Consider the following 25,675-nt stretch of genomic DNA (forward strand, 5'->3'; position numbering starts at 1 on the left):
AAGGGCAGATGCCGTTCACCGAATGGTACACAAAAGTTTTGGATCAAGCAAAGCTCTGCAATTTCGCCATGACGATGCAGACGAATAACAATAAGCTCAGGAAACATGCCCTCGCGGAGGGTGCAAATTTCGATGATTTCGTTAAATACGGAATAGCGCTAGAATCATCATCGACACAAGCGCAAAACATTGAGAAACAGGAGAATGTTAACTGGATCGGCAGTAGAAGAGGACCAAGAAGACCAGACCCACCGAAACAGAACATCACGAGAGATTCGATCGGTAGGGGAAAGCAAACCGAAAGTTCCCCAAACATTTGTGACTTTTCAGATATGAACGTCGGAAAGCCCACTCAAAAGGAAAGTGTCCCGCAAAAGGGAAACGTTGCAATGATTGCAAGAAGAAGCACCATTTTGCAAAATCGCCAGTATGTCCTGGTGCACCAGAAACAGATGTTAATGCCCTGGACGAATCGAGTGATTCGGACGATGAACAACTGATGGGTCGCATTTTGACCGTGAACTTCATCCCTCTGGTGAATGACCAAAATGAAATTGAAATGATCGATGTGGAAGCCAATGGTACGTGTTTTAAAATGAGAGTCGACTCCGGATGCAGAAAGACTCTGATCCCAGAAAAAGACTTTCGCAAGTTTGCCAATACGACCAGACTGTATAAATCGAAAGTGAAGCTCCGCCCGTATGGTACTAAAGACCTGCTGCGAGTGAAGGGTAGGGCAAAGATCGAACTGACCACTAGCAGTGGAGCAACAGCCGAGCAACTCGTTTACGTGATAGAAGGAAACCACACGGAACCGCTCTTAGGTTTAGAAGCATCGTTAGAGCTCGGTGTCTTGGAGATTCACCCAGAAGGCCGCAGAGACGCCAATGATCCGGAAACGCCAGTATACCACATCAACGAACCAGAGAAAGTCCCAACTTCAGTGACTGAAATCATCGACAAGCATCAACCTATCTTTGAGGGAATCGGCAAGTTCAATAAATCAGAAATAAACTTTGATATAGACGGATCGATCAAACCAATGATACAGAAGGAGCGACCGATACCGTTCGCTTTCAGAAAACAAGTCACGAGCCATCTCAAAGAACTTAGAGACAATGACATCATCGAAGGCCCGTTAGACCCAAGTGTTAACCTCGACTGGATCTCGAACGTTGTCATTACAAAGAAACCATCCGGGCAGATACGCATGAATTTAGACATGCGTCACGCAAATATTGCCATCAAAGAAAGCCATATTCCCGTACCGACTGTCCATTCCTTGCGTCACAAGCTTAACGGCGCCAAAGTATTCACAAAGTTGGACATGAAACATTCATTTCACCAAATGCCACTCGGTGAGAAATCGAAAGAACTTACAAACTTTTACACGCACGAAGGCATCTACCGATTTAAGCGTCTTGTCATGGGTGCTGGACCTGCCAGTCAAGAGTTCCACGAGCGTTTGCGGCAAAGTATTGTAGACCTCGTTGGTGTGGAACAGATTGAAGACGATTTGCTAGTTTACGGAGAGACCCAGCATGAGCATGACCTCCATTTGAGTGCTCTACTTGATCGATTACAATCCCTCGGCTTAACACTTAGACGAGAGAAATGTGTGTGGAGTGCTCCAGAAGTTATTTGGTTTGGGTATAAGTTTTCCAGCGAAGGTATGTCTGCAGATCCATCGAAAGTAGAGACTATCGTCAGACTCGCACCACCAACCAACGCAGCGGAAGTAAAAAGTTTCTTGCAGATGTGTCAATATAACGCCCTCTTTATGTTTGGAGAGCCAGAGACTTACAGTGACATTACAGCACCGTTAAGAAATCTAACGCGTAAGAAAGTTCCATTCCACTGGGATCAAGCTTGTCAGGACGCATTCGACAAACTGAAAGAGGGTTTATGTAGCAACCGAGTAATAGCACCCTGGGCACCCGATCGAAAGACGAAGCTTGTAGTTGACCGAGGACCGAAGGGTATTGGCGCCACATTGTTTCAAAAGGAACCCGACACTGGACATTACAAAACAATCAACTACTCGAGTAGATCGCTAACAGAGACAGAACAACGCTATGCTCCGATCGAGGGTGAAAGCTTAGCTATCCTTTTCGGCGTCACGACCAACCGAATGTATCTCCACGGAATGAAATTCGACACAATAACTGATCATGAGCCGCTGGTCTCATTGTACAATAATCAACGAAGACAAGCCCCAGCTCGCATCGAGAATCACCGATTGAAGTTACAACAGTACCGTATGACCGTAAAGTATGAAAAGGGAAGCACCAATCCGACAGATTACAACAGTCGACATCCATTGCCCATCACTGAACAACAGAAGATGCAAGCCAGTGAGGAAACCTTCCACATCAATGCTATCATCGACGACGATATTCCCGACGCTATGACCTTCGACATGGTTCGAAAAGCAACGAACGCCGATGACCAGCTCGCCCGCTTGAAATTTTGCATCCTTGAGAAAGGATACATTCCGAAGAATGCAAACGACTTACAGCCGTTCCGACACGTATTCGACGAACTTTCAGTTGCACGACAAGTCGTTTTACGAGGAGAACGACTCATTATTCCGGAAAGTTTGCAGCCTGACGTGATAGCTCTCGCTCATGAAGGGCATCAAGGCGCATCGAAAATGAAGCGTTATCTCCGATCGAAAGTTTGGTTTCCCAACATGGACAAGCTTGTGGAGAACTTTGTACAATCTTGTCATGCATGCTTAGCCGCTACACCTCAACAAAAGCATCAGCCGCTCATCACGACGAAATTGCCAGAAGGACCTTGGAGACACATTGCCTCGGACTTCAAGGGCCCAATCGCCAAAGATTACTATTTCCTGCTTCTCATTGACGAATACTCTCGATTTCCAGAAGTGGCTGTGCTAGATTCTACCGCCGCCGACACGGTGGTACCTCATTTCGACCGAATTTTGGCAACTCATGGCATTCCAGAGAAGGTCAAGACGGACAATGGTCCGCCTTTTAACTCGCACGACTTTACAAATTACGCAAAGAAGCGAGGTTTTAAACACCAGCCGATTACACCAGAACAACCTTCGTCGAATGGGCTGGCAGAAAACTTCATGAAGATGCTTCAGAAGGTAGCCCACACCGCCTATGTCGAACACAAGGACCCAAAAGAAGTGGTTCACAGATATCTTCTTTCGTACCGGGCGACTCCTCATTCAGCCACTGGAAAGTCACCAGCGGAGATGTTGTTCCATCGACAAATTGCAACCTCTGTTCCAATGATGAAAAAGAAGGAACAAGATCGATCCGTTCTCGAGAAAGATACAAGTTACAAGGCCGCCATGGCCAAATACCATGACCAACGACGACACGCGAAGCCCATTGACATCGACCTAGGGGACAAAGTCCTTCGCCCTCAAAAGAAGTCTACCGTCAAAAGAAGACTCCTTTCGACCCATCACCATTGACTGTGGTGAAAAAGAAAGGTTACATGCTCACCGCCGAAACATCGAAAGGCAAATTTGTTACCCGTGCAGCAAACAAGTTCAAGAAAGTCCATGAGCGCGATCCGTTTTTCAGACGCGCACCAACACGAAATTACGTCGACGCCGACTCGGATGATGATTTTCCGTTTCGTCATCGTCGCTATGATAACGATATTAATCCACCATTGCCCGACGACAGCCCCGTTGACGACACATCTTCGGGGAGCGAAAGTGACACGATTCCGTATCGAGAAGGAGAGAGTGAGATGGAAGACGTTGAGGACGTTGACCGTAAAAATTCAGGACTGAAAAGACGACGAAAAGCGCCACGTTATCTTGATGACTACGAGTTATAAAGTAGTCATTAATGTATATAAAATCTATGCCTTGGACTGAGAACCGCCAATAGCGAAGGCACTGTACATATGTAAATACCCGAAGGAAAGGAGAGGTGTAGTGACCTACCTTGATAGGTTTATGTTGAGCGAGGCAAAAGCCTCTTAGTTGCAAGCTTGGCAGAGAGTGCAGACGTCTTTCATGAAGAAGAAGAAATAGTTGTAAGAACTGAACTTTACCTTGTCAATTATTTGTGTCACTCCCTGTTTGTTGACCCCCAAGCACTTCGACTAAGTGGGTACTACATCTATAGCCAAAAAAACCCTATACGCTGTTTCACCAGTTTCACCATTTTCACGGATTCTCAAGTAAAATCTATAACAAAAGAACCCATAGAGGCTGTTTAACAAGTTTCACCAGTTTCACGGATGTTCTTGTACATATATATAGCTAGAAAACCCCTCTAAGCTGTTTCACCAGTTTCGCCAGTTTCACGGATTTTTATGTACATATCTATAGCAAAAGAACCCCTATACCCTGTTTCACCTGTTTCACCATTTTCACCATTTTCACGGATTCTCAAGTAAAATCTATAACAAAAGAACCCATAGAGGCTGTTTAACAAGTTTCACCAGTTTCACGGATTTTCTTGTACATATATATAGCCAAAAGACCCCTCTATGCTGTTTCACCAGTTTCACCAGTTTCACGGATTTTCTTGTACATATCTATAGCAAAAGAACCCATACAGGCTGTTTCACAAGTTTCACCAGTTTCACAGATTTCCATGTACATTTCTATAGCCAAAAGACCCCTCTAAGCTGTTTCACCAGTTTCACCATTTTTACGGATTTTCATGTACATACTATAGCAAAAAAAAACCTATACGCTGTTTCACCAGTTTCACCAGTTTCACGGATATCCATGTACTTTTCTATAGCCAAAAGACCCCTCTAAGCTGTTTCACGAGTTTCACCAGTTTCACGGATTTTCTTGTACATATATATAGCCAGAAATCCCCTCTAAGCTGTTTCACCAGTTTCACCAATTTCACGGATTTTCATGTGCGTACTATAGCAAAAGAACCCCAATAGGCTGTTTCACAAGTTTCACCAGTTTCACGGATTTTCAAATAAGTAATATATATAGCCAAAAGACCCCTCTAAGCTGTTTCACCAGTTTCACCAGTTTCACAGATTTTCATGTAAATATCTATAGCAAAAGAACCCCTATAGGCTTTTTCACTAGTTTCACCAGTTTCACAGATTTCAATGTACATATCTATAGCCAAAAGACCCCTCTAAGCTGGTTCACCAGTTTCACCATTTTTACGGATTTTCTTATACATACTAAAGCAAAAAAAACCCTATACGTTGTTTCACCAGTTTCACCAGTTTCACGGACTTTCAAATAAGTAATATATATATATATAATATATATATGTAGAAAGTTAAATGTATCTTCAAAGAGTGCTCTACCGAAGGAGCATAATATCAAGAAAAGAAAATTAACCAAATTTGCTTTTTACAATACTTTAAGTTTCATGTTTCCAATCGTCAGTTGTAAACTAAATGTTGAACAAAATTCTCTTCCTATTCATACATCGTACAATAATTAGAGTAATTAACAAGGGAATCAATACGTGTCGTAAAATTTGAAAAATAAATTCTATTGGGAAATAAAAAGTTAATCTTTTGATTTATAATTTGCCAATACATATTTGTTAATATGGCGGCACTTCGCAATAATTTCTGATCTTTTGTTTAAGAGTTCTTTTTTGTTTTTATAGCTTAAGATTTCGAGTTTTTCATTCAGACATAATTGGCATGTTTTGGAAATGTTATTGTATGCCTTCGCTTGGGAAACAATTGACCATTTTAATGTGGGAATCACGCCTTTTGATTTCATATCCCAGATGTGTGTCGAGAGTGTGGTGCTATTTTTGTAGCGCTCATTATTAAATGATGATTTGTGTCCATTGTAACGTTCTTTGAATGAAGAACATTCCAATTCCTGACGCGAAATCTTACAAACTCAAGATGATTGACAAAATGGAATTACTAGTTAAACGTATGCGATGGAAAATGTATTGGATCCAGAATGCAAACGAAAACGATAACGCAAACCAAAATTATTATGGTTTTAAAACCAAGAATACGCCGCCACCGTGCAATGAACTAATAAAATTTGAATCAGGACTGTTTGATTTGTTTGGAAACATAAAATTCCGCAACACATCAGACCAATTCCAACGCACGTTGAAAGAAGATGTTAAGAAAATTCGTAAGTCCGAGAAAGTCTACGTTTTCGCCGACAAAACAAATAACATTTACAGTATGCCTCCAGATGAGCACAACAGACTATTGGACAATAATGTGACCAAAACTTATGAAAAAGCCGATAAGCTCCTCGAAAAAGCAATTAACTCTGAAGCTAGAGAAATAGCAAAATCCTATAAAATCGACAACCGCGCCGAAATTATGCCAAAATCGGAAGCCTTTATCTCACTTAAAGACCACAAAGACAACTTTCATCAAAATTATCCATGCAGACTTATCAACCCTTGCAAGAGCAATTTGGGCAAGGTAACAAAATCCATACTTGACAGAATCAACCGCGACCTTCGACGACAACTTAACGTCAGACAGTGGAAGGATTCATCAGAAGTCATTGAATGGTTTACGCTGATCGAAAATAAAAACAGATGCTCCTTCATTCAGATGGACATCAAAGAGTTCTACCCATCAATCTCCAAAATTCGCAAAGCGCCTTACAGAAATCACCGACGAAGAAATACGTACAATAATGCATTGCCGTAAATCCCTCTTGTACTCTAAAAATATACCATGGAAAAGGGGCAATTCACACAGTACCTTTGATGTGACGATGGGAAGCTACGACGGAGCCGAATTATGCGAACTCGTAGGCATCTTCATCCTCGAAAAACTATCAAAACTTAACGACAAAAACAATAACGGTTTGTATCGCGACGATGGCTTGATGCTAATCCGTTCATCCAGCAAACGACTGATCGAAAAGATGAAACAATCAATTATCAACACCTTCAAAGACATAGGTTTCGACATCGACATTTTAACTAACCTAAAAGTGGTAAACTTTCTAGACCTAACACTTGACCTTATCAATGGCACCCACCGACCTTACAAAAAACCAAACGACAGACTCCTTTACGTAAACACATCATCCAACCACCCATCTAATATCTTGGAGCAGCTACCGACTTCAATAAATAATAGACTGTCAACAAACTCTTCAAACGAAACTATTTTTAACGAAGCTAAGACTGAATACGAAAACGCACTCAAGAATAGCGGTTACAAAGACTTCAAACTCGAATTTAGCAAACCGAAAACACACACCAAAAATCGCAGACGTAATATAATATGGTTCAACCCACCGTTCAACAAAAACGTATCAACAAACGTTGCCAAATCATTTCTCCGCCTAATCGATAAACATTTTACCAACGAAAACGGTCTTCGAAAAATTTTCAATCGAAACAACGTAAAGGTGAGCTATAGCTGCACTCAAAACATTGGCTCAATAATCAAATCTCACAACAAAAAACTTTTGTCACGGATTAACAACACAGACAAGCCATGTAATTGTACAATAAAAGATGATTGCCCCCTCGAAGGAAATTGCCAGATCTCATCGGTCATTTACAAATGTGAAGTTACCGGGGAAAACGTACCCAAAAAGGTCTACTTAGGATTAACAGAAAGGACATTCAAAGAACGTTACAATGGACACAAATCATCATTTAATAATGAGCGCTACAAAAATAGCACCACACTCTCGACACACATCTGGGATATGAAATCAAAAGGCGTGATTCCCACATTAAAATGGTCAATTGTTTCCCAAGCGAAGGCATACAATAACATTTCCAAAACATGCCAATTATGTCTGAATGAAAAACTCGAAATCTTAAGCTATAAAAACAAAAAAGAACTCTTAAACAAAAGATCAGAAATTATTGCGAAGTGCCGCCATATTAACAAATATGTATTGGCAAATTATAAATCAAAAGATTAACTTTTTATTTTCCCAATAGAATTTATTTTTCAAATTTTACGACACGTATTGATTCCCTTGTTAATTACTCTAATTATTGTACGATGTATGAATAGGAAGAGAATTTTGTTCAACATTTAGTTTACAACTGACTATTGGAAACATGAAACTTAAAGTATTGTAAAAAGCAAATTTGGTTAATTTTCTTTTCTTGATATATATAATATATATATAGTCTAGAAGTATAAAACCTTCAACTACTCAAAATGGAAACAATAAATACAAAAACCCACAAAACAAAAAGACAATACAAATACAACAAAAATCTAGAATGAACATTCACAGAAAATCAATCAGGTTGGAGTAGAAAAGGAAAATATGATGACATAGAAATCCGTCAATGTAAAACTAGTGATCTAAAATGACTTTAAGGAAGAAAGTAACTCAATATGAGTTAAGATGGAAAGAAGTAACTCAATATGAGTCAAAAATTTTGTTTCAAGAAAACACATTATCTGTTCCTCAGTTTTCGACCTACACAGGATTTCGGCCATTTGTGAAAATATCCTCCTAGATGATGGAAATAGGGTTGTGTAGGTAGGCCAAGCAGTGTTAATTAGACACCACCACAGATAAAAGATAGTAAAAAGATGTGTTTATTGAAAGTATAAAACGCGCGCAATAATATAAAATAAACTAAAACGTATATATATTATATCAGTCTACCTGGAGTTTGTTGTCATCTTGTACAGGCCGCTGGGGTAATGTCGCCTGACTGTCTTGAATGACAGTCAGCCTGTCCCAAGCCAGGATAAAGACAGAGGGACCCAGAGAGGACTAATTACCCTTTCATTATAACATCGTCTCTCTAAGAGGAAAAAGAATTCGGCCATTCTTTGTTGTTTGTAGATCTGACAGGAGAAAACATTTTATTTTCATACTATATATATTTGCCTGTACATCAGGATGTGCGAGGATGTCCCCTGCCTGGTGTCTAGTGCAGTCGGCTCCAAAGGAGTCTAAGGTGTTTACACCTTTGTTGATTCATGTTTTGTTTTCTTCTCCTGTCAGTCTACCTGGAGTTTGTTGTCATCTTGTACAGGCCGCTGGGGTAATGTCGCCTGACTGTCTTGAATGACAGTCAGCCTGTCCCAAGCCAGGATAAAGACAGAGGGACCCAGAGAGGACTAATTACCCTTTCATTATAACATCGTCTCTCTAAGAGGAAAAATAATTCGGCCATTCTTTGTTGTTTGTAGATCTGACAGGAGAAAACATTTTATTTTCATACTATATATATTTGCCTAGTACATCAGGATGTGCGAGGATGTCCCCTGCCTGGTGTCTAGTGCAGTCGGCTCCAAAGGAGTCTAAGGTGTTTACACCTTGTTGATTCATGTTTTGTTTTCTTCTCCTGTCAGTCTACCTGGAGTTTGTTGTCATCTTGTACAGGCCGCTGGGGTAATGTCGCCTGACTGTCTTGAATGACAGTCAGCCTGTCCCAAGCCAGGATAAAGACAGAGGGACCCAGAGAGGACTAATTACCCTTTCATTATAACATCGTCTCTCTAAGAGGAAAAAGAATTCGGCCATTCTTTGTTGTTTGTAGATCTGACAGGAGAAAACATTTTATTTTCATACTATATATATATAATATTATATATATATAGTATGAAAAAATAAAATGTTTTCTCCTGTCAGAACTACAAACAACAAAGAGTGGCCGAATTCTTTTTCCTCTTAGAGAGACGATGTTACAATGAAAGGGTAATTAGTCCTCTCTGGGTCCCTCTGTCTTTATCCTGGCTTGGGACAGGCTGACTATCATTTAAGACAGTCAGGCGACATTACCCCAGCGGCCTGTACAAGATGACAACAAATATATATTATATATCGGACGGAGGATCGAGACAAAAATACCATTAGTATTATATATATATAATATATATATATTAATATAGCCAAAAGACCTCTCTAAGCTGTTTCACCAGTTTCACCAGTTTCACGGATTTTCAAATAAGTAATATATATAGCCGAAAGACCCCTCTAAGCTTTTTTACCAGTTTCACCAGTTTCACAGGTTTTCAAGTACATATCTATAGCAAAAGAACCCCTATAGGCTGTTTTACTAGTTTCACCAGTTTCACGGATTCTCAAGTAATATCTATAACTATAGCCAAAAGACCCCTCTAAGCTGTTTCACCAGTTTCACCATTTTTACGGATTTTCATGTACATACTAAAGCAAAAAAACCCCTATACGCTGTTTCACCAGTTTCACCAGTTTCACGGACTTTCAAATAAGTAATATATATATAGTCTAGAAGTATAAAACCTTCAACTACTCAAAATGGAAACATAAAGACAAAAACCCACAAAACAAAAAGACAATACAAATACAACAAAAATCTAGAATGAACATTCACAGAAAATCAATCAGGTTGGAGTAGAAAAGGAAAATATGATGACATAGAAATCCATCAATGTAAAACTAGTGATCTAAAATGACTTTAAGGAAGAAAGTAACTCAATATGAGTTAAGATGGAATGAGTAACTCAATATGAGTCAAAAATATATTTCAAGAAAACACATTATCTGTTCCTCAGTTTTCGACCTACACAGGATTTCGGCCTTTTACGAAAATATCCTCCTATATGATGGAAATAGGGTTGTGTAGGTAGGCCAAGCAGTGTTAATTAAACACCACCACAGATAAAAGATAGTAAAAAGATGTGTTTATTGAAAGTATAAAACGCGCGCAATAATATAAAATAAACTAAAACGTAAAACCACGGAACCAGCCGAAGAAACTAAAATTACAATGAGAAAAGAAGTATACTTTCTACTAGACAAAGTTGCCACACCTTTGACACGTTTCTGCCACAACGTTGAAGAAAGCATACTAGAAGAGAAGGAACTGGGATTGGATTGCCACTATCCAACCTTGTGGCTCTCACACACATTTTACAGTTCAAAGAATAAGATGGAAAGAGTGGGGAAAGAATGAGAATTTAAAAATCGGACTATAACCCGGTTCGAAGCCCCGTACACCGTGACCGCTCACCGCAAGAGCTGGCGAACGAGTGAATCTTGAGAGAGTTGAAATCTTGAAAATTCTGAAAAATGACGAACTATAACCCGTCGAAGACTGCAATCTAACTTTGCGTTTTCAGCACCTTGACATCGCATTCTTTGTATAAAAACTTTGGCTTTAACTTTCAAGTCCTCGAAAAGTAACGTAGAACGAGCAATCCTGAGAAGTTCACCAACAAAAGAAGAATAAAAAATCGATTCTGGCAAGTTGCTATCTTTATGTGGCATTCGGACTATGGAAAAAGGAAATGCATCCCGTTTATCAAACAACTTATAAATAAATATCCCGTCTTTGATGGTAATATCCAGGTTTAAAAAAGAAGCATGATTACCCGAGTGCTCAATTTTGAGTTCAAGCTCATCTGGATAGATATCTCTATACACAGACTGAAACAAGTTACCGTCATTGATAGCACACAAATCATCAATGAATCTTTTAGTCGAATGAAAATGGCGAGCCTTAACCTTACTTTCCTCAATGACCCTGCTCATATACCTTTGTTCGTATTGGTAGAGGAAAAGATTAGCCCAAAATGGCGCCGGATCGATTCCCATGGGAATCCCGATCACTTGACACATAACAATATCACCTGCATTGAAAAACAATTTTTTATCAGATGTTTCATAGCAGTTTTCAAAGAATTCTGTGTAAAAGACACAGAAGATTTGGGTTTTGTTTTTGACCAATATGCTTTATCATTTTTAGAAATAGCGATAAACTTGCAGTTACCTGCATCAAATACAAAATCAATGACCTCTGATAGTTCTTTAATCAGTTTGTCATGAGGAATCTTTGTGTACAATGTACTAAAGTCAAAGGTGGAAATAGATTTGGCGTTTTTCTTTTTATTGATTCGGTTGAGTGAATCTAGTACTGGATCACAATTTTGAAGTACCCAAAATTTATTATAATTGCTCAAAAACTTTGCTTTTGTATGGAAATTTTCAACTTGTCTGTAAACAAGCTTAAAAACTAGACTGACAGATCTAGAAATCAGTTTGGTGGAACAATGTTTTGAAGCGATAATGAAACGTTTACCAGTAGGAGTCTTGTGTTTCTTTGGAGTCCAATAGATACATGGAAGATCCAAGTCCTTCTCAGAAACAGCAAGACCAAAACGTTTAGAAAAACGAACATTTTCATTCACCATTTCTGCTTTATTCTGATTAACTCTAATGTATGTTTCATTTCCTGCACCCAAATCCCAATCTCCTTCAAAATTACTTCAACATAGAAACGTTTACAAATAAATGCAACGTTATTACCAGCTTTATCAATGGGGACAATAACAAAATTAGTGTGTAAAACATTCAAATAATCAGTAACATCTTGTCTTTTGAGCACAGAGCTCACTTTATTGTACCTGATCTTCTTTTTCAAAACTTTATCTTTTTATCCACCTGTTTTAACACTTCAACTTTCCATTGAAGAAAGTTTCGTCAGTCTCATTAATTTTGGCTGAAGTTTTATTCACAAAACTATCCAGACCACTAGAAATAACATCTCTGCATTTATTCCAATTGATATTTCGAGGTTCACGATAATTTGGTCCCTTGGATATCAATTTTCGCAAATGGTTATTTTTAATGAAACTTAAATCTCCGGTCATGACATGACCATGGTCTAGATCAATAAAAGGAGAATCGTGACACTCACAAGATGGAAGGTTGGTGCCAAAAGTTTCTAAATCTGCTGTATTGATGGAATTTACAGTTTCTTTATAATTAAAGATTTTGTTTCTAATCGTAGGAGTTAAAGAGTAAACAATCGATGGTGGATCTTTTTGAAGTATTTCAGGAAGTTTGGAATTCACACAAGGCTTGCGAAGAATATTTTTGAGCTGAATAAACTCAAGACCTTTATTGTGGAAATAAATAGGAAGGATGTGGGAAGGAGATTTTTTAACATTAGCTTTATCAATTTTCATAGTCTTCGTGAGAAAAGTATCGATCAATAATTCATACCATCTTTTCAGATGACTTTCGCAAGAAATCAGTTTTCTTTCAAGAAATTAAAGTGGGGGGCGTACGAGATTTCGGTATTGCGGAAATGGGCTAGTTTTTGTGCGGAATTTCGGTAATCACGTCAAAACACTTCGGTATTTCGGAATCCAAAAAGACTTTGGTTTCGGAAAAATGACTTTTTTTACTGCGGAAATTCGGTCTGAAGAGCTTTAGTTTCGGTTTTACGGTATCCGATTGCGTGCTTCGGAAATAATACTGAGGTTAAGCATACCAGGATAATCACGATGACGGACGAAAAAATACGAAATTTGATTGGTTGAAACTCACTTGGGACTTAACCTCACTAATTTCCATCCACAAAAGACGCTTTCTGAATCAATGACGTCAAGCACAAGCGCGCGCTAGATCCTAGCGGCGTTCGCGCGCACATATGATGGGTATAGGTATAGATTACTCCACAACACAATCTTATTTCATTCGCGGACCTTTTGTAAGCAGTGAAAAATTGAAGCTTTTTCAAAACGGACCAAAGCAGGTACGATGAATGGCACGATGCCTCGAGGGCTTTGTGAGAAGGTCAACATTTTTATAATAAGGCGTTAATATTTTACTGAGAGTCAAATCATCACCTATCAATTGGAACGATGAAAATCCAGTTCTATAACAGGGTTACCAGCGGTCAGGGAAAACCTGGAAAAGTCAGGGAATTTTCGTAAAATTTCTCAAAAGTCAGGGAAAAGTCAGGGAGCTTTTTTTTCAAGAATGCCTTGAATTTGATGGTTTGCAGTCAATCTTTGAATCTCTATTTTTTATTTTTCTAAAGTCAACACACTTTGACTATTGTAAAGCTGGCCGGGTTATTTTTGAAATAATTATTTTACTACAACACGAAAAATTTGACCTTTTTGGTCAGGAAAGAATATTCTCTTTCCATTCTAAGTCAGGGAAAACTACTCTTCTCAACACTTTTTTTAGGGAAAAAGGGTGGATTTTAAAGCAAAAGTCAAGGAAAATTTTTCGCGCTCGCTTCGCTCGCATTGTCTTTTACAAACTTCCTTTTTTGAGGTAGGGGGTTAAACTGAAATTTGTGTCCTCTGGTCTCTGTGTCGTACCACCTCTTTGCAGCATGCGGTGTCCGCGGGGTGTAATAGTTGTACTGTATGTGGCAAAAATATTCTTTTCCCACAGTTTCTTCCTTTTTTATTCAAGTTTTTCTTTAAGTGAAAATTATCTACAGAAAAAAATTCGGTATCGGAATTAGTGAAATATTTTTGCGGAATATCGGAAATCAGGTCAAAAATGCTCGGAATTTCGGAAATCAGAAACCCCGTACGCCCCCCCCCCCATTAAACATGATAATAACGAAAAAGGTTCATAATTGATTAAATTTTGGTAATAGTTTATTTGATTAATAATGATAGAAATAAATTGTAGATTAACTTTGTCCCTGGTAATATAAAGATTAACGTTTTTTTATTTAGAAAAAGTAAAATTACAAACAACTTTTCTTTATGAGCTATTTCTTTCTAAAGATTTTACCATAGAAATATAATTATACTAATGCCACAAAAGCTGAGAATAAAGAGTATAGTATTTGATTAAGGGCTCTGACCATAGTGGTGTTTTCTGACTGATGTAACCAACAAAACTATGGCATGTTATACATTTTTTGTTAGACAAACCATTCCTGAATCTGAAAATTCAAAAATTGCATTGAAAAAATTTGATGAGGAAGAAAATGAAGACTTTTGCGAGGAAGAGTATTTCAACTTTGAAGGGCTTAGTTTTGGCGAAGAAAAAACATTTTGAAAATTTTTTCGCAGTAGATGGTGTATCTTTTACCGAACAATAAAATTTTTTGCGGAAAATTTTTGTAAATGCTTCTTTGTCTCGAAATCTTCAAAATAGTGGTTTTTCATCAATTTTTAATCTGGATTTTGCTTAAAAAAACAGTCATAACTTTTGACACATCTTTTTAGAAAAATTTTACGCAAAATTTAAAATAGTTCAATTCTTTGCGGACAGTGTAAAGAAATTTTGAAACAAAAAAAGTTAATTGCCCATTAAAACTAAGCACCTTTTGTAAAAGAGGGTGATGCAACATATTATTAACATCTTTTTAAAGTTCATAACGTCATTTTTGCAATTAAATTCTTAATTACTCTTGAGGGAGTCGATTAAAAAGCAATTTATAAAGGCAATACTTTGTTAAAAGTATTAAGGAACCTGAAATATAACTTTTATGTTCAAATACCAAAATCAATTTTTGACTATGGTCAGAGCCCTTAAATAAAACAATTGATATTTTTAAACTAATGAAGTAAAATTGGGATTCGGTGTAAAATATCTTTGCTGACATTATCTCGAATTGTGATCTCATCTGCTGTGTGGTTGGTAACGGCAACTATTGGCGAAGTGTAAAACAGCCTTACAAAATTTCTTGTTGAAGACAATTTAAGGTTAGCAGAATCACCATCATTGATTTTGGATGTTTTGAACCTGGTTTCTGCTGTTCCTTCAAAAGGTGATCCTGGCGATTTGTAGGCAATCAAAAATACAGTTGTTTTCGTGTTGTAAAGAGTTGAGCTGTCTTCACCGGCGTATATTGTGACAAAGGCGATTGGCTTTCCTTGTTCAAAGTTTGACGTTAATCTTGTAAATGGTTTTCCGCCAATTGTTTTCCCTATAAAATATGATGTGGTTGTAACAAATTAACTTCGTTTAAGTCAGAGTTTTAGAAGCTTCCTGGTACAACTCTTTATAGAGGAATTCTCACTTTTGTCAGAATGATATAAAATAAAAAAATACCTTGTATTTGAATTTTGTATTCGGAATTAGGTGGTATCAAACTTCCTTCAAAAGCGCCACTTCCATTGTCTGGTGACAAAGTAATAGCTTTTTTTGTTCCATTTTTATACATGATATTTGCAGTTAAGGTATGTCTTGTTACACGATCGTATCCTGTGACACTGATCAATATCTTGTTTTGAATGCCTATGTAAGATTAATGAGCAGTCAGATTAAAATGTAATATTGTATATTATCTTGATTGTAAAATAAGTATGTATGTATTAATGAACTAATATTCATAAATTAGGCTTTACACACATTATGAAATTTTGAATTTACTCCAAAAGAGCCATTTTTTTTGTTTATTCCTGTTAGGATTTTTCATGTGACCAACAAGTCATTAATTTCAGAGCTATATTCAAGAAACCTTTATTGGATATCTTTAAAAATGGTATAGATAGCACTTCAGATTACTGAAAATATGATAATTACCTTGTACTGGGTGAGAAATTGGCCTTGCAACAGGTCCATCATTCATGAAATATTTTGTGTTAACTGCAATTGGATTTTTGAAAGCAGCTGATACAGTATAACGAAAAGAACCAGCCGCTCTTGGGACCAATATGAAGTAAGTTCCACTGGATGGATTATCAAATTGATACAACACAACATTTCCCAAAATATCTCTTGTTGTGATTTGTTGAAATCTTTCGTTAAACACACGGATTTGTTCATGATTTGCATCAGTCTGAACTTTGATGGTTAAGTTTTTGATTTCATCATCAACATTAAAAAAGATTCGTTTACCAAATATGCTGTTTCCATCTGCTTGGTATATGGTTGTATGGGCTGCCAACTCTGATGTTATGAACGGTAAGCGGTCTGAAGCTCCTGCACTCCGTCTTTTACGTTTACCTGGTGGTAAAGGTCCATCAACGAGTGGAAATACAAAACCTAAAGTAAAAGAGGAATTGTAGCTAATTCTTCTAGGTATAAAGTTTTTATAAGAATATTATTTATTCTTATTTAAATAAGAGATTGTTAACAGTTCAATTTGATTTATATTAGATAATTCGATCTCCATGATAAGAAGTAATTTTCTTTCACTAAATGGATTTAATAATATTTTACCTCCAGTTGCTGCAGCTACTTCTTCAAATTTAGAATAATCCGATGGTATACTTCCACCAATTGTACATCTTATGTTTGATACAGTGAAAAAAGAAATTTTCGTATCTAATCCTTGTGCTGCATTGATGAGTGTCGCGATATTGGCATCTGTTCCATCTTTTGGACTTGCATCAGTGAATACAAACATACTACTTCCGAAATTAGGGAAAAAATCGAATGCTTTTAACATTCCAGTGAATGACAGCTCTGGACAATCAGTACCACCACCTTTTAGGTTGATGTTTCCTATATCATCTCTAAACTGCATAAGGCCTTCTTCTGTAGGCGGTCGGACAATAGTGTCACTGATTAATCCAGCTAAAAGAGCAAGAAATGGAATTTTCTTTTAAACAATTATTCAACTTTTTAATTAACCAAGTTTCGATTGGCATGCTATTTATTATATAGTACAAAAGCTTTTGAAAATTGGGAGAGATGTTTATTGAAAAGAGGGGTAAAAGAGAGTTCTTCTAAAGGATCATACACAAAACTTTAACCGATGGCTTTTTAAAGGTAACTGCAAGGACTCCAGAATACTGCATACCTGGGTCGTTGATGTCAGCCAACATATAATCAACTGAATTTTCTCTATCCAGATCCAAGATTTGGGTTGCAATATTTTTTGCTATACCAATATCCAAATACATTGAAGTAGTAGAATCGATGGTAAATACTAGAGTAGCACCCCCGTCTAATAAATACAATCGTTTAGAAACTTCGTCAAACAATTCGTTTGTCATTCGTCGTTTTCTTTTCTATAACGAAAAATACAAAATATATAAAATAAACTTTTTTTTCTATATCCCTCTTCTTTTACTCCTTACATATCAGTGCCGTAGGAAGCATTTTCATATTGAGGGGGCTGAAGTTTAGTGACACCGCGAGGGCCAACCATGGTTTGGCCCGAGGGGGAAAATTTTGAAAATTTGAGCTCTAGATTGCTTGAAAATGCACTCAATTGTGACAATTATGACAAATTAAAAAAGAAAAACTTTGCATTTTGCAAAATTACCATTTTTGAAAGAATTATTGGGGGGGCATAGCCCCCCCTTGCCCCCCCAGTTGCTACAGCACTGTCATATTAATCTGAAAAAGCTAATTAAAATTCAGAAAACGCGTGTCAAACTAAAAATCAAAAACATTCAAACAGAGCGAGAAATCATTTTCACCAACTTAACGCAACAAGGACAAAAGTTGAAAACCAATACCTTCTCTAGAAAGATTTGTGTTTTACAAGTTGCAGTGTGGCCAGTCATACTGGAAAAACTACTGGAATATACTTGAAGTGAGGACAAGAAGAAAATATTTTTTTTTCGCATCTTTACTTTAAAGTTCTAGAATTTTATAATACTTGATTTCTTAAAAATATACTTGAAAATATATAGTATAATAATCTCAATTACAGTTATCGTAGCTGTATTCAGATTAATTAAACTTCTAATTTCTTTTTGCCAATTCTTGTTGTTTAATTGGTTAAAATATCAAAATGTTTTGATAGACTTACCGATGGTGGAGCTGAAGTTGGTGGATTAGCGATGAAATTTTTGATTTGTGCTGCAAATGCTGCTCTTTCTGCTGCTGTGCTCTAAAAGTAAAATTTATTATCGAATTTATTTTATTAAGTTTAAAGATCAAATTATATCTTATGACAGGCTGTAGTAAATTAGAAATATTTAAATTTACCTATTCTGTAAATATATTTACTTATACGACTTGTTAATATATTTGTAAGAATGTTTCTCGTCAATTTTTCGAATATAATTGTTTAAGAGGAATATGATAAAAATAACAACATACCGTTTTCCAAACTGATCCAAAAATTCGACCAAGCAAATTTTTGAGAACCTGTTTATTTCCACGATCTACACTGACATCTTTCAAGAGTTGAATAATTTCCTCTCCTCGTTGTTGATCGGTTTTTCGTCGTGGACTAATTGAACTGACGAAATCAATAGCACCTTGGACAACGGCAGATATTTCTTTAAATTTGCTTTCTGAAATATTTATTTGAAAAATGTTATATTGATGTGAAATCCAAGCTTCCATTAATCAACTGTTGATAAAGGTTTTCTTAATTTCAAAGATTAATAATTAAATTCAATATGAATTTGTTTTATATATGAAAACTTATTCAAGAGAGTATAAAAAAACCTTTAAAACAGATGAATGAAAGAGTCACCTGACTTTGCGAGGCCAGAAAGTGCATCTCGTATGAACGTGTCAAGGGCTGCATAGTCGCTCACACCTAGAAGAGAAAAAAATGCAAATGTATGAATTCTTGTATTGATTTTTTTTATGTAAAACTAAATTCCTGTTGAGTAGATATATAAACATTACTTGGACTAGATAATGAATTTTTTGTAAATTCTTACTTTGTGATTCAACTTGTAATAAACAACCAAATACCAAAACCAATGATAAAAGGTGTAACTTCATGCTAAAAAGGTTAGAAAATATGATTAAGGGAGTGGTCAGAAAGTATCTACTAGGGGGGAGTGGAGGATATTTTGATAAATCCCAAAATACTTTCGCACCCCCTCCCCTAGCCTGGAAAAAAATTTCGAACCCCCCCCCTCATAAGGCCCAATATTTTTCACACCCCCCCCCTACTAGAAAAATTTTTACGCAAAAAAAGAATTCATACAGATGCGGTACAAAGATTATTATTTGTTTGTATGACAGTTTTTATGTCAAAATTAGGTAAGGGAGATAGTTTAGCCCTGTAAAGTTGAGTATAGTCCTTTAGGAGATCTACCATTTTGATTGACGTTTACACCACGGGATTTATTCCGTCGATTTCCATGGTTACGACGGAATTTCTCTGAAGTAAACAAAAGAAAAAAACCCGTGGTGTCAACGTCAATCAAAATGGTAGATCTCCTATAGGAATAGTCCAGCACAGGCAGTAAGGACCTTTCTCGCAATTCTATTTCATAATACTGCGCATGCGTAATTTTCAACCGGTAGTGGATATTTAATGGCTAGACTAGAACCAAGTCAAATAACCAGGGAGGGGTGGCAAAATTTTTTTCCGTAAGCGACCCAAGCCCTCATTTAGCGGTCCAAGCCCTCTTTTTAGAATTCTCTGATTGCGCCAGCGGCCCAAGCCCTACTTTAGCGGTCGTAGCCCTCCGAAAAGTATTCTGCGGCTCAAAATAGCGGTCCAAGCCCTCAAACAACGGTCCAAGCCCTCGGAAACTTAGTCACTTTTTTATTCTTGGTGATAATCGGCGGTCCAAGACCTGAAAAGGTTGGAAAGCAGAAAAATATGCCGAAAGAACAACAGAATTGGCTTTCACACTAAAGCCTTCGAATTTATAGGCCTTTATACGCACACGAGTCACGTGTTTTTTTTTTCTTCGCTTTTTTGTTATAATGTTTATAATAATTAATGAGAAAAGTAAACAAAGTTTCTATTAACACAATTATTCCGACCACTTGGAATGTCAGTATGCTCTGAAGTGAAATCTCTGAAGAAGCGAAAAAAATATGGATGTTTTTGTAAGTTTATTTCTTGATTTCTTTGATAGGATTTTGAATTTGGGTTTTCAAAACTCTTACTTGTAATCAGTAATCAGTTCAACTGAAAGAGTAGCAACAAGCTGATGTTGTAACATAAAATCAAAGAGTTTATTACCATTTCTATTTGTCGATTTATGGTATGAAAATCTTACATTATCATTCCCTAACTGGGCATTAAAGTCGCCAGCTAATATAAGAAAGTTATGCGCAGGAATAGAAAGGATAGTTTGAGAAAGAATGGAATAGAAACTATCGACATCAACCTGTTCAGAGACATTTGTTGGACTGTAACAAGCTACAAAGGTTGTTTTAGGGTTGCTATTAAATTCGGCAACAATAATTCGATTTGAAATTTTACGGAGAGATAAAAGATTTTCTGCTGCTCTAGAAGAGAGTAGCATACCAATACCCCCGATTGTTGTTCCCTGGGAATTTTTCCATGCTGAGGCGGTTACAAGCTTGTTTTCACCAAGATTTGAGTGGAGGAATTCAATGTCTTTGTGTAGAAATCTATGCTCTTGAATACTGAGCACATCGATTTGGAATTTGGAAAAACACGAAAGAAGCTCTTGTTTTCTACTAACAAGAGATAGAGAGCGCACGTTGAAGTGCTAAAATGGCTGGATGTTTGCAAACTAGTAGTCTTTGTGTTTTAGGTTTTGTTACAGACTCAATCCTATCACCGTCAACTCTCTCTGGTGAGTTTGGAGAAGACGGTTCATTGGTTTCGCGGGAAACAAGGTTTAAGTTTGAAACTGAGAAAGCAGGGGCTTTAACCCTGGTGCTGTTTTAAGAGCAGGGGCTTTAACCCTGGTGCTGTTTAAAGAGTTATTCATGGTATTTCTTTCGATAGCTAAATGTTTCTAATGCTCCGCGCCACTGGATACATCATAGGGAGAATGACAGTAAATACTGTCTAAAGAGGTCAACCACCCCATGAGGCAAAAATAAAACACTGCAAGAAGCCAACCTATGCAGAGTGTGCAGTACCCAACTAACTTGGGCAAAATCCCTTAGCCTGGAGGCCAAACGGACAGATAGGAGAACCATACTAACGTTTTCTTGTTAAATGCTTCTACCACTATTCACTTTACCTGCAACAAAGTGAGATTTAATGGTTTTCTCCAGGTTTTACAGTAATCCTTCTGTTTTTGTGGAACGAAATTAATGTAAAAACTGATAAAATACAGTATTTGCGTGATAAAAAGTGAATTCGCAGTTATATAGTTAAAAAATAAGTTTGTATGTACAGGTTGAAAAATACGGTTACTATTCACAGTCAAAGTCTTAGTCAAATGAGGAGCGTACTGACAATTTCAACACCAAAGTGATTAACATTGCCTCTATGATTCTTATAAATAATTGTTAGATAAATATACTACTGTGGACGATTTTCAACACTGAAGTGATTAACATCGCTGTAAGATGATCAATGATGGTATTTGAAATACAAGCGTATGATGGTAAATAACTATTCAATAAATGTCATAAAAATACAGCGATTTTCAACACTAAAGTGATTAACATCGTCTTGGATGAAAAAAATATATATTTGTTTTATCTAAGAATTAATATAGCAGAAAGAAGAAAGGCAAGTGTTGACGTAAACTTGATGGAAAAAAAGGGCACACTGTTAATCTGACTGAACTTTTGAAGATTGGCTCTGCAGGGCAAGGGCGCCAGACTTCCAGAAGGAAGTCATCCTTGGGGAAGACCTATGTAGTCAACCCGCATACCCATTTACCCATTGGCTATATTCTGAGCCCTGTTGGACCATTCTTGGACTTTTGGATCCTCAGATCCTAAGGTCCTAGGTGTTAAGTCTAATGTTCAAGCTCAGAGTTAAAACTCTACCATTCCAATCTAATTTAGAGGGCTTGCAAATTATTTTTGGTTTTCAGATTTCAGATTTCGTGGGAAAATTTCCCTTTTTTCCCAAATATTATTGCCAGTATTGTAGTAAGTTTTCTAGGAACATTATAACTTTCTTAGAAAATAGCTGTTATATTTTTCCAGGAGCATAATATTTCAAGAGAACAGATATACAGGAGTCTCATTTTTTCCCAGAGCAAATGATATAATCCAGGAGAGTCCAGGATACAAAACAGCTCGTTTTTTCCAGGAAAAAAGGACCTCAAGAACAAGTATTTCATACTTCCTAGCCGGTGGCTGCTCTTGTGAATAATCAATTATTATACCCCTGCTTCACAGACCCACTAGGACCCCAGCCCCACTGGAAAATTTGGCAAAAATTTGGTCCCCACTGGGAAAATACCCGGAAAAACCCTGTAATTTAAGCCCCACTGGGAAATTAACTTTCATTTCATCCGCACTCGGAAATCCATGTCTTAAAATCCAAAAAATGTAATATTAAAATGTAATGTAATAGAGTTGTCTTTACCATTCTGTGGACTCTTATCATCAAAGGTGTCAAAATAGCCAAAATCAATGCCGAATTTTCGTCCTCGTTGTAAAGCTGGTTTGCGACTTTTATCCCTTCCATGTTTTCTTCAAACTGATTAATTCTTTCTTCAAGCTTCTCAAACATATCAGCTCCATTCTTTCCACCAAATTTTTCTTTGCAAAACTTTATATAAAGTGAATTAAAGTCTCTTCGTCGTGGGCATTTTGATCTGTCAGCTTTACTCAAATGAAATTTGATTTGGTCTTCACAATGTAGCTTGAGAGTTCTGAGAAATTCCTGATATGCTTGGGATGGTGTATTACCCTTTTCAAAAAGGTTCTGAACTTTCGATCAGAATTTCCTCCGAAATTCTTTTAAAGCTTAGTGCTTCTAAGGAATTCACTGGGTGGTTATGCTCGCAAGTCATAGTGAGTTGACAAGAGGCATTCGAATGAGAGGGGCATTTGATTACTTTGAATGAAATTTGAAAAGGACACATTGTATTCTTGAATCGTTTTGATGGGTCCTTCCTCAAAATAGATTCAGCGTCTCTGGTATTCTCATATCTTGTATCAAAATGGCATCGGTAAATTGATTTGATTGCATAAATGCTCTTCTGACCTGGTGTTTTTTTTACTTTTATTTTCATGATTTCATTCGTCTCATTCATATAAAAATCCAAAAAGTTGTCATTATCCTCTTGATTTTTGACATCACATTCGAACACTATGCTCGGACTTTGTCCATCCTCTTCCTTTCCATCCTGAATAAGGATTTTAGCTTCTTTGAAGTAATCTAAAATTAATTCTACCCTTCCACGTGCATGTTCGTCCATTTTGAATTTAAAAAGACTTTTTAAATCTTGAGAAGAAAGAAAGAAATCAACATTACAAATATTACTCATTCAACAAAAAAAACTCCAAGTTAAAATCTCCAAACACTCGTAATTTTTACTCACTCACTCGCTTTATATGCATTTTGTCTAAAATCACACTCTCTTTCACTTTCACCGTGAAAAGTACATGAAATGATAAGTCTAAATATAATGCTTTAAGGCCTTGGGCCGTTAAAGTCATAATAATTTCGCGCACAAAAAAATCACATTTCTTGTTGTCCGGCCAATTTGGTTTAGGAAATTCGTTGTCAGAAATATTCAGGTCTTGAACCGCTGATTATCACCCAGAATAAAAAAGTGACTAAGTTTCCGAGGGCTTGGACCGTTGTTTGAGGGCTTGGGCCGCTATTTTGAGCCGCAGAATACTTTTCGGAGGGCTACGACCGCTAAAGTAGGGCTTGGGCCGCTGGCGCAATCAGAGAATTCTAAAAAGAGGGCTTGGACCGCTAAATGAGGGCTTGGGTCGCTTACGGAAAAAAATTTTGCGGAGGGGTGGACTCACTTTTTCGGTCAGGGTTGTGGACGGCCATATCCATTTTTTAGATGTGACGTTAGATGTGACGTTTTTCAGTGACGTATTGTGACGTTCTTTAGTGACGTATTTGTCGCTTATTGGGTCACTACCAGTTAGGGTCAGGGTTAGACTTGAGAGTCACAACTGAGTGCCCTGGACCCATTTAGAGTCACTTTAGGGTCAATTGGACCCACTGACAAAATTGAAAATCTCTATTTTTGTAAGATTTTAGATTGCTGCGAATAAGGTCCTTTCTTCCCCTCCCAGGGTTAGAATAAGAATCAACGAGTTATTTTCTCTGAGTTTCCAAAAGTTTTGGGAGAAAATCACGGCTTATTTTCCCTGATACATAATCTCCCTACATTACAGAGGCATTACTCAATTACTCAAAATATCCTGAGGGGCCACCATGGTTGGCCCCGAAGGGAGAAAATTTTGAAGATCAGGTACTCGAGACCCTAAAATACAAGCTATTCTGTTGTTAAAAGGAGTCTGAAAAATAAAATTCTCTGAGTTTGAAATTTCCCTATAAACCTATATTTTCAGGTTTTCCAGGGTCTGTCAAAGCTCTGTGTATATAATTTAAAAGATAATAGTAGAGACGAAGGAGGCACAACCATGGTTTGCGCCGACGGGAGAAAATGTCGATGTTTTTCACCACCATTTTAGCTAAAAGACACTTTGTTTTGACAAATTTCTTTCTAAAAAGTACTTTTTCAAACCACTCTGATGAGCTGTGAAAGCCACTAATCTACTTCCCTCATTTAGCTCAATGCTACAAACCGAAAGGGCAAGGCGATAATGCCCAAATAATGTTAGTATGACATGTACATATATCAAATAAAATAAATTGTGAGTTGTCGGCCGTCAGGCCGAAAAATTTTTGAAATCTTGAAACGTAAAACTATGAAATTAGACTTCCTACATTTTCTCTTGAGTTGCCCAAAAGATTTGGAACCCCCCCCTAAACCCTCGAAAAAGTTTTGGAACCCCCCCCTAGAATCCTCCACCCCCCCTAGTAGATACTTTCTGACCACTCCCTAATATATTTCCACTAAATCAAAATTTCTCATTAATAAATTCTCTCAATACTTAACTCTTATCTTTAACACCACAGTAAATTAAAGTTTTATAGAATATTATTGCTTTTGTTTTGTGTTAATTGCATGATTCGATACAAGATTTTCAGTAGACACCTTTTATTGAAAATAAAACTTTTTAAATTAGTTACCTGAAATTCTGTTAAAATTCTCTTCTTTGTTTTTGATTTATAAAAACAGCCAAATGATTATTTTATGTTCTGTTTTCACTCTTCAAATCAACTGTTTGTTGTTTGATGATATTTTCAATTGAAACATCATTCCTTTTATACCCATGGTTAGAAACTCAGAAACAATAGAGGGTGGATATGCCAAAAAAAACGTGGAGAAAGAAAATATATTAAAACGTGGCAATAAAGAATTAGTTTCGCTTCGT

At 37.1% G+C, this 25,675-nt stretch overlaps 1 protein-coding gene across 1 annotated transcript; it reads right to left on the reverse strand.

Annotated features, from left to right (window-relative positions):
- Positions 1-14,249: 14,249 nt before the first annotated feature.
- LOC136820589 (hemicentin-2-like) lies at positions 14,250-25,542 on the reverse strand. Its single transcript, XM_067076781.1, has 10 exons — positions 25,431-25,542; positions 19,237-19,301; positions 19,044-19,109; positions 18,662-18,858; positions 18,369-18,449; positions 17,409-17,619; positions 16,826-17,182; positions 16,187-16,648; positions 15,713-15,898; positions 14,250-15,587 (listed from the first exon to the last, which is right to left on the reverse strand). The coding sequence occupies exons 2-10, from the start codon at positions 19,298-19,300 to the stop codon at positions 15,217-15,219; spliced, it is 1,995 nt and encodes a 664-aa protein (XP_066932882.1). The 5' UTR covers position 19,301; positions 25,431-25,542; the 3' UTR covers positions 14,250-15,216.
- Positions 25,543-25,675: the final 133 nt, after the last annotated feature.

Source organism: Clytia hemisphaerica, unplaced genomic scaffold (assembly GCF_902728285.1).
Source record: "Clytia hemisphaerica strain Z4C2 unplaced genomic scaffold, Clytia hemisphaerica genome assembly, whole genome shotgun sequence".
NCBI lineage: Eukaryota > Metazoa > Cnidaria > Hydrozoa > Leptothecata > Clytiidae > Clytia > Clytia hemisphaerica.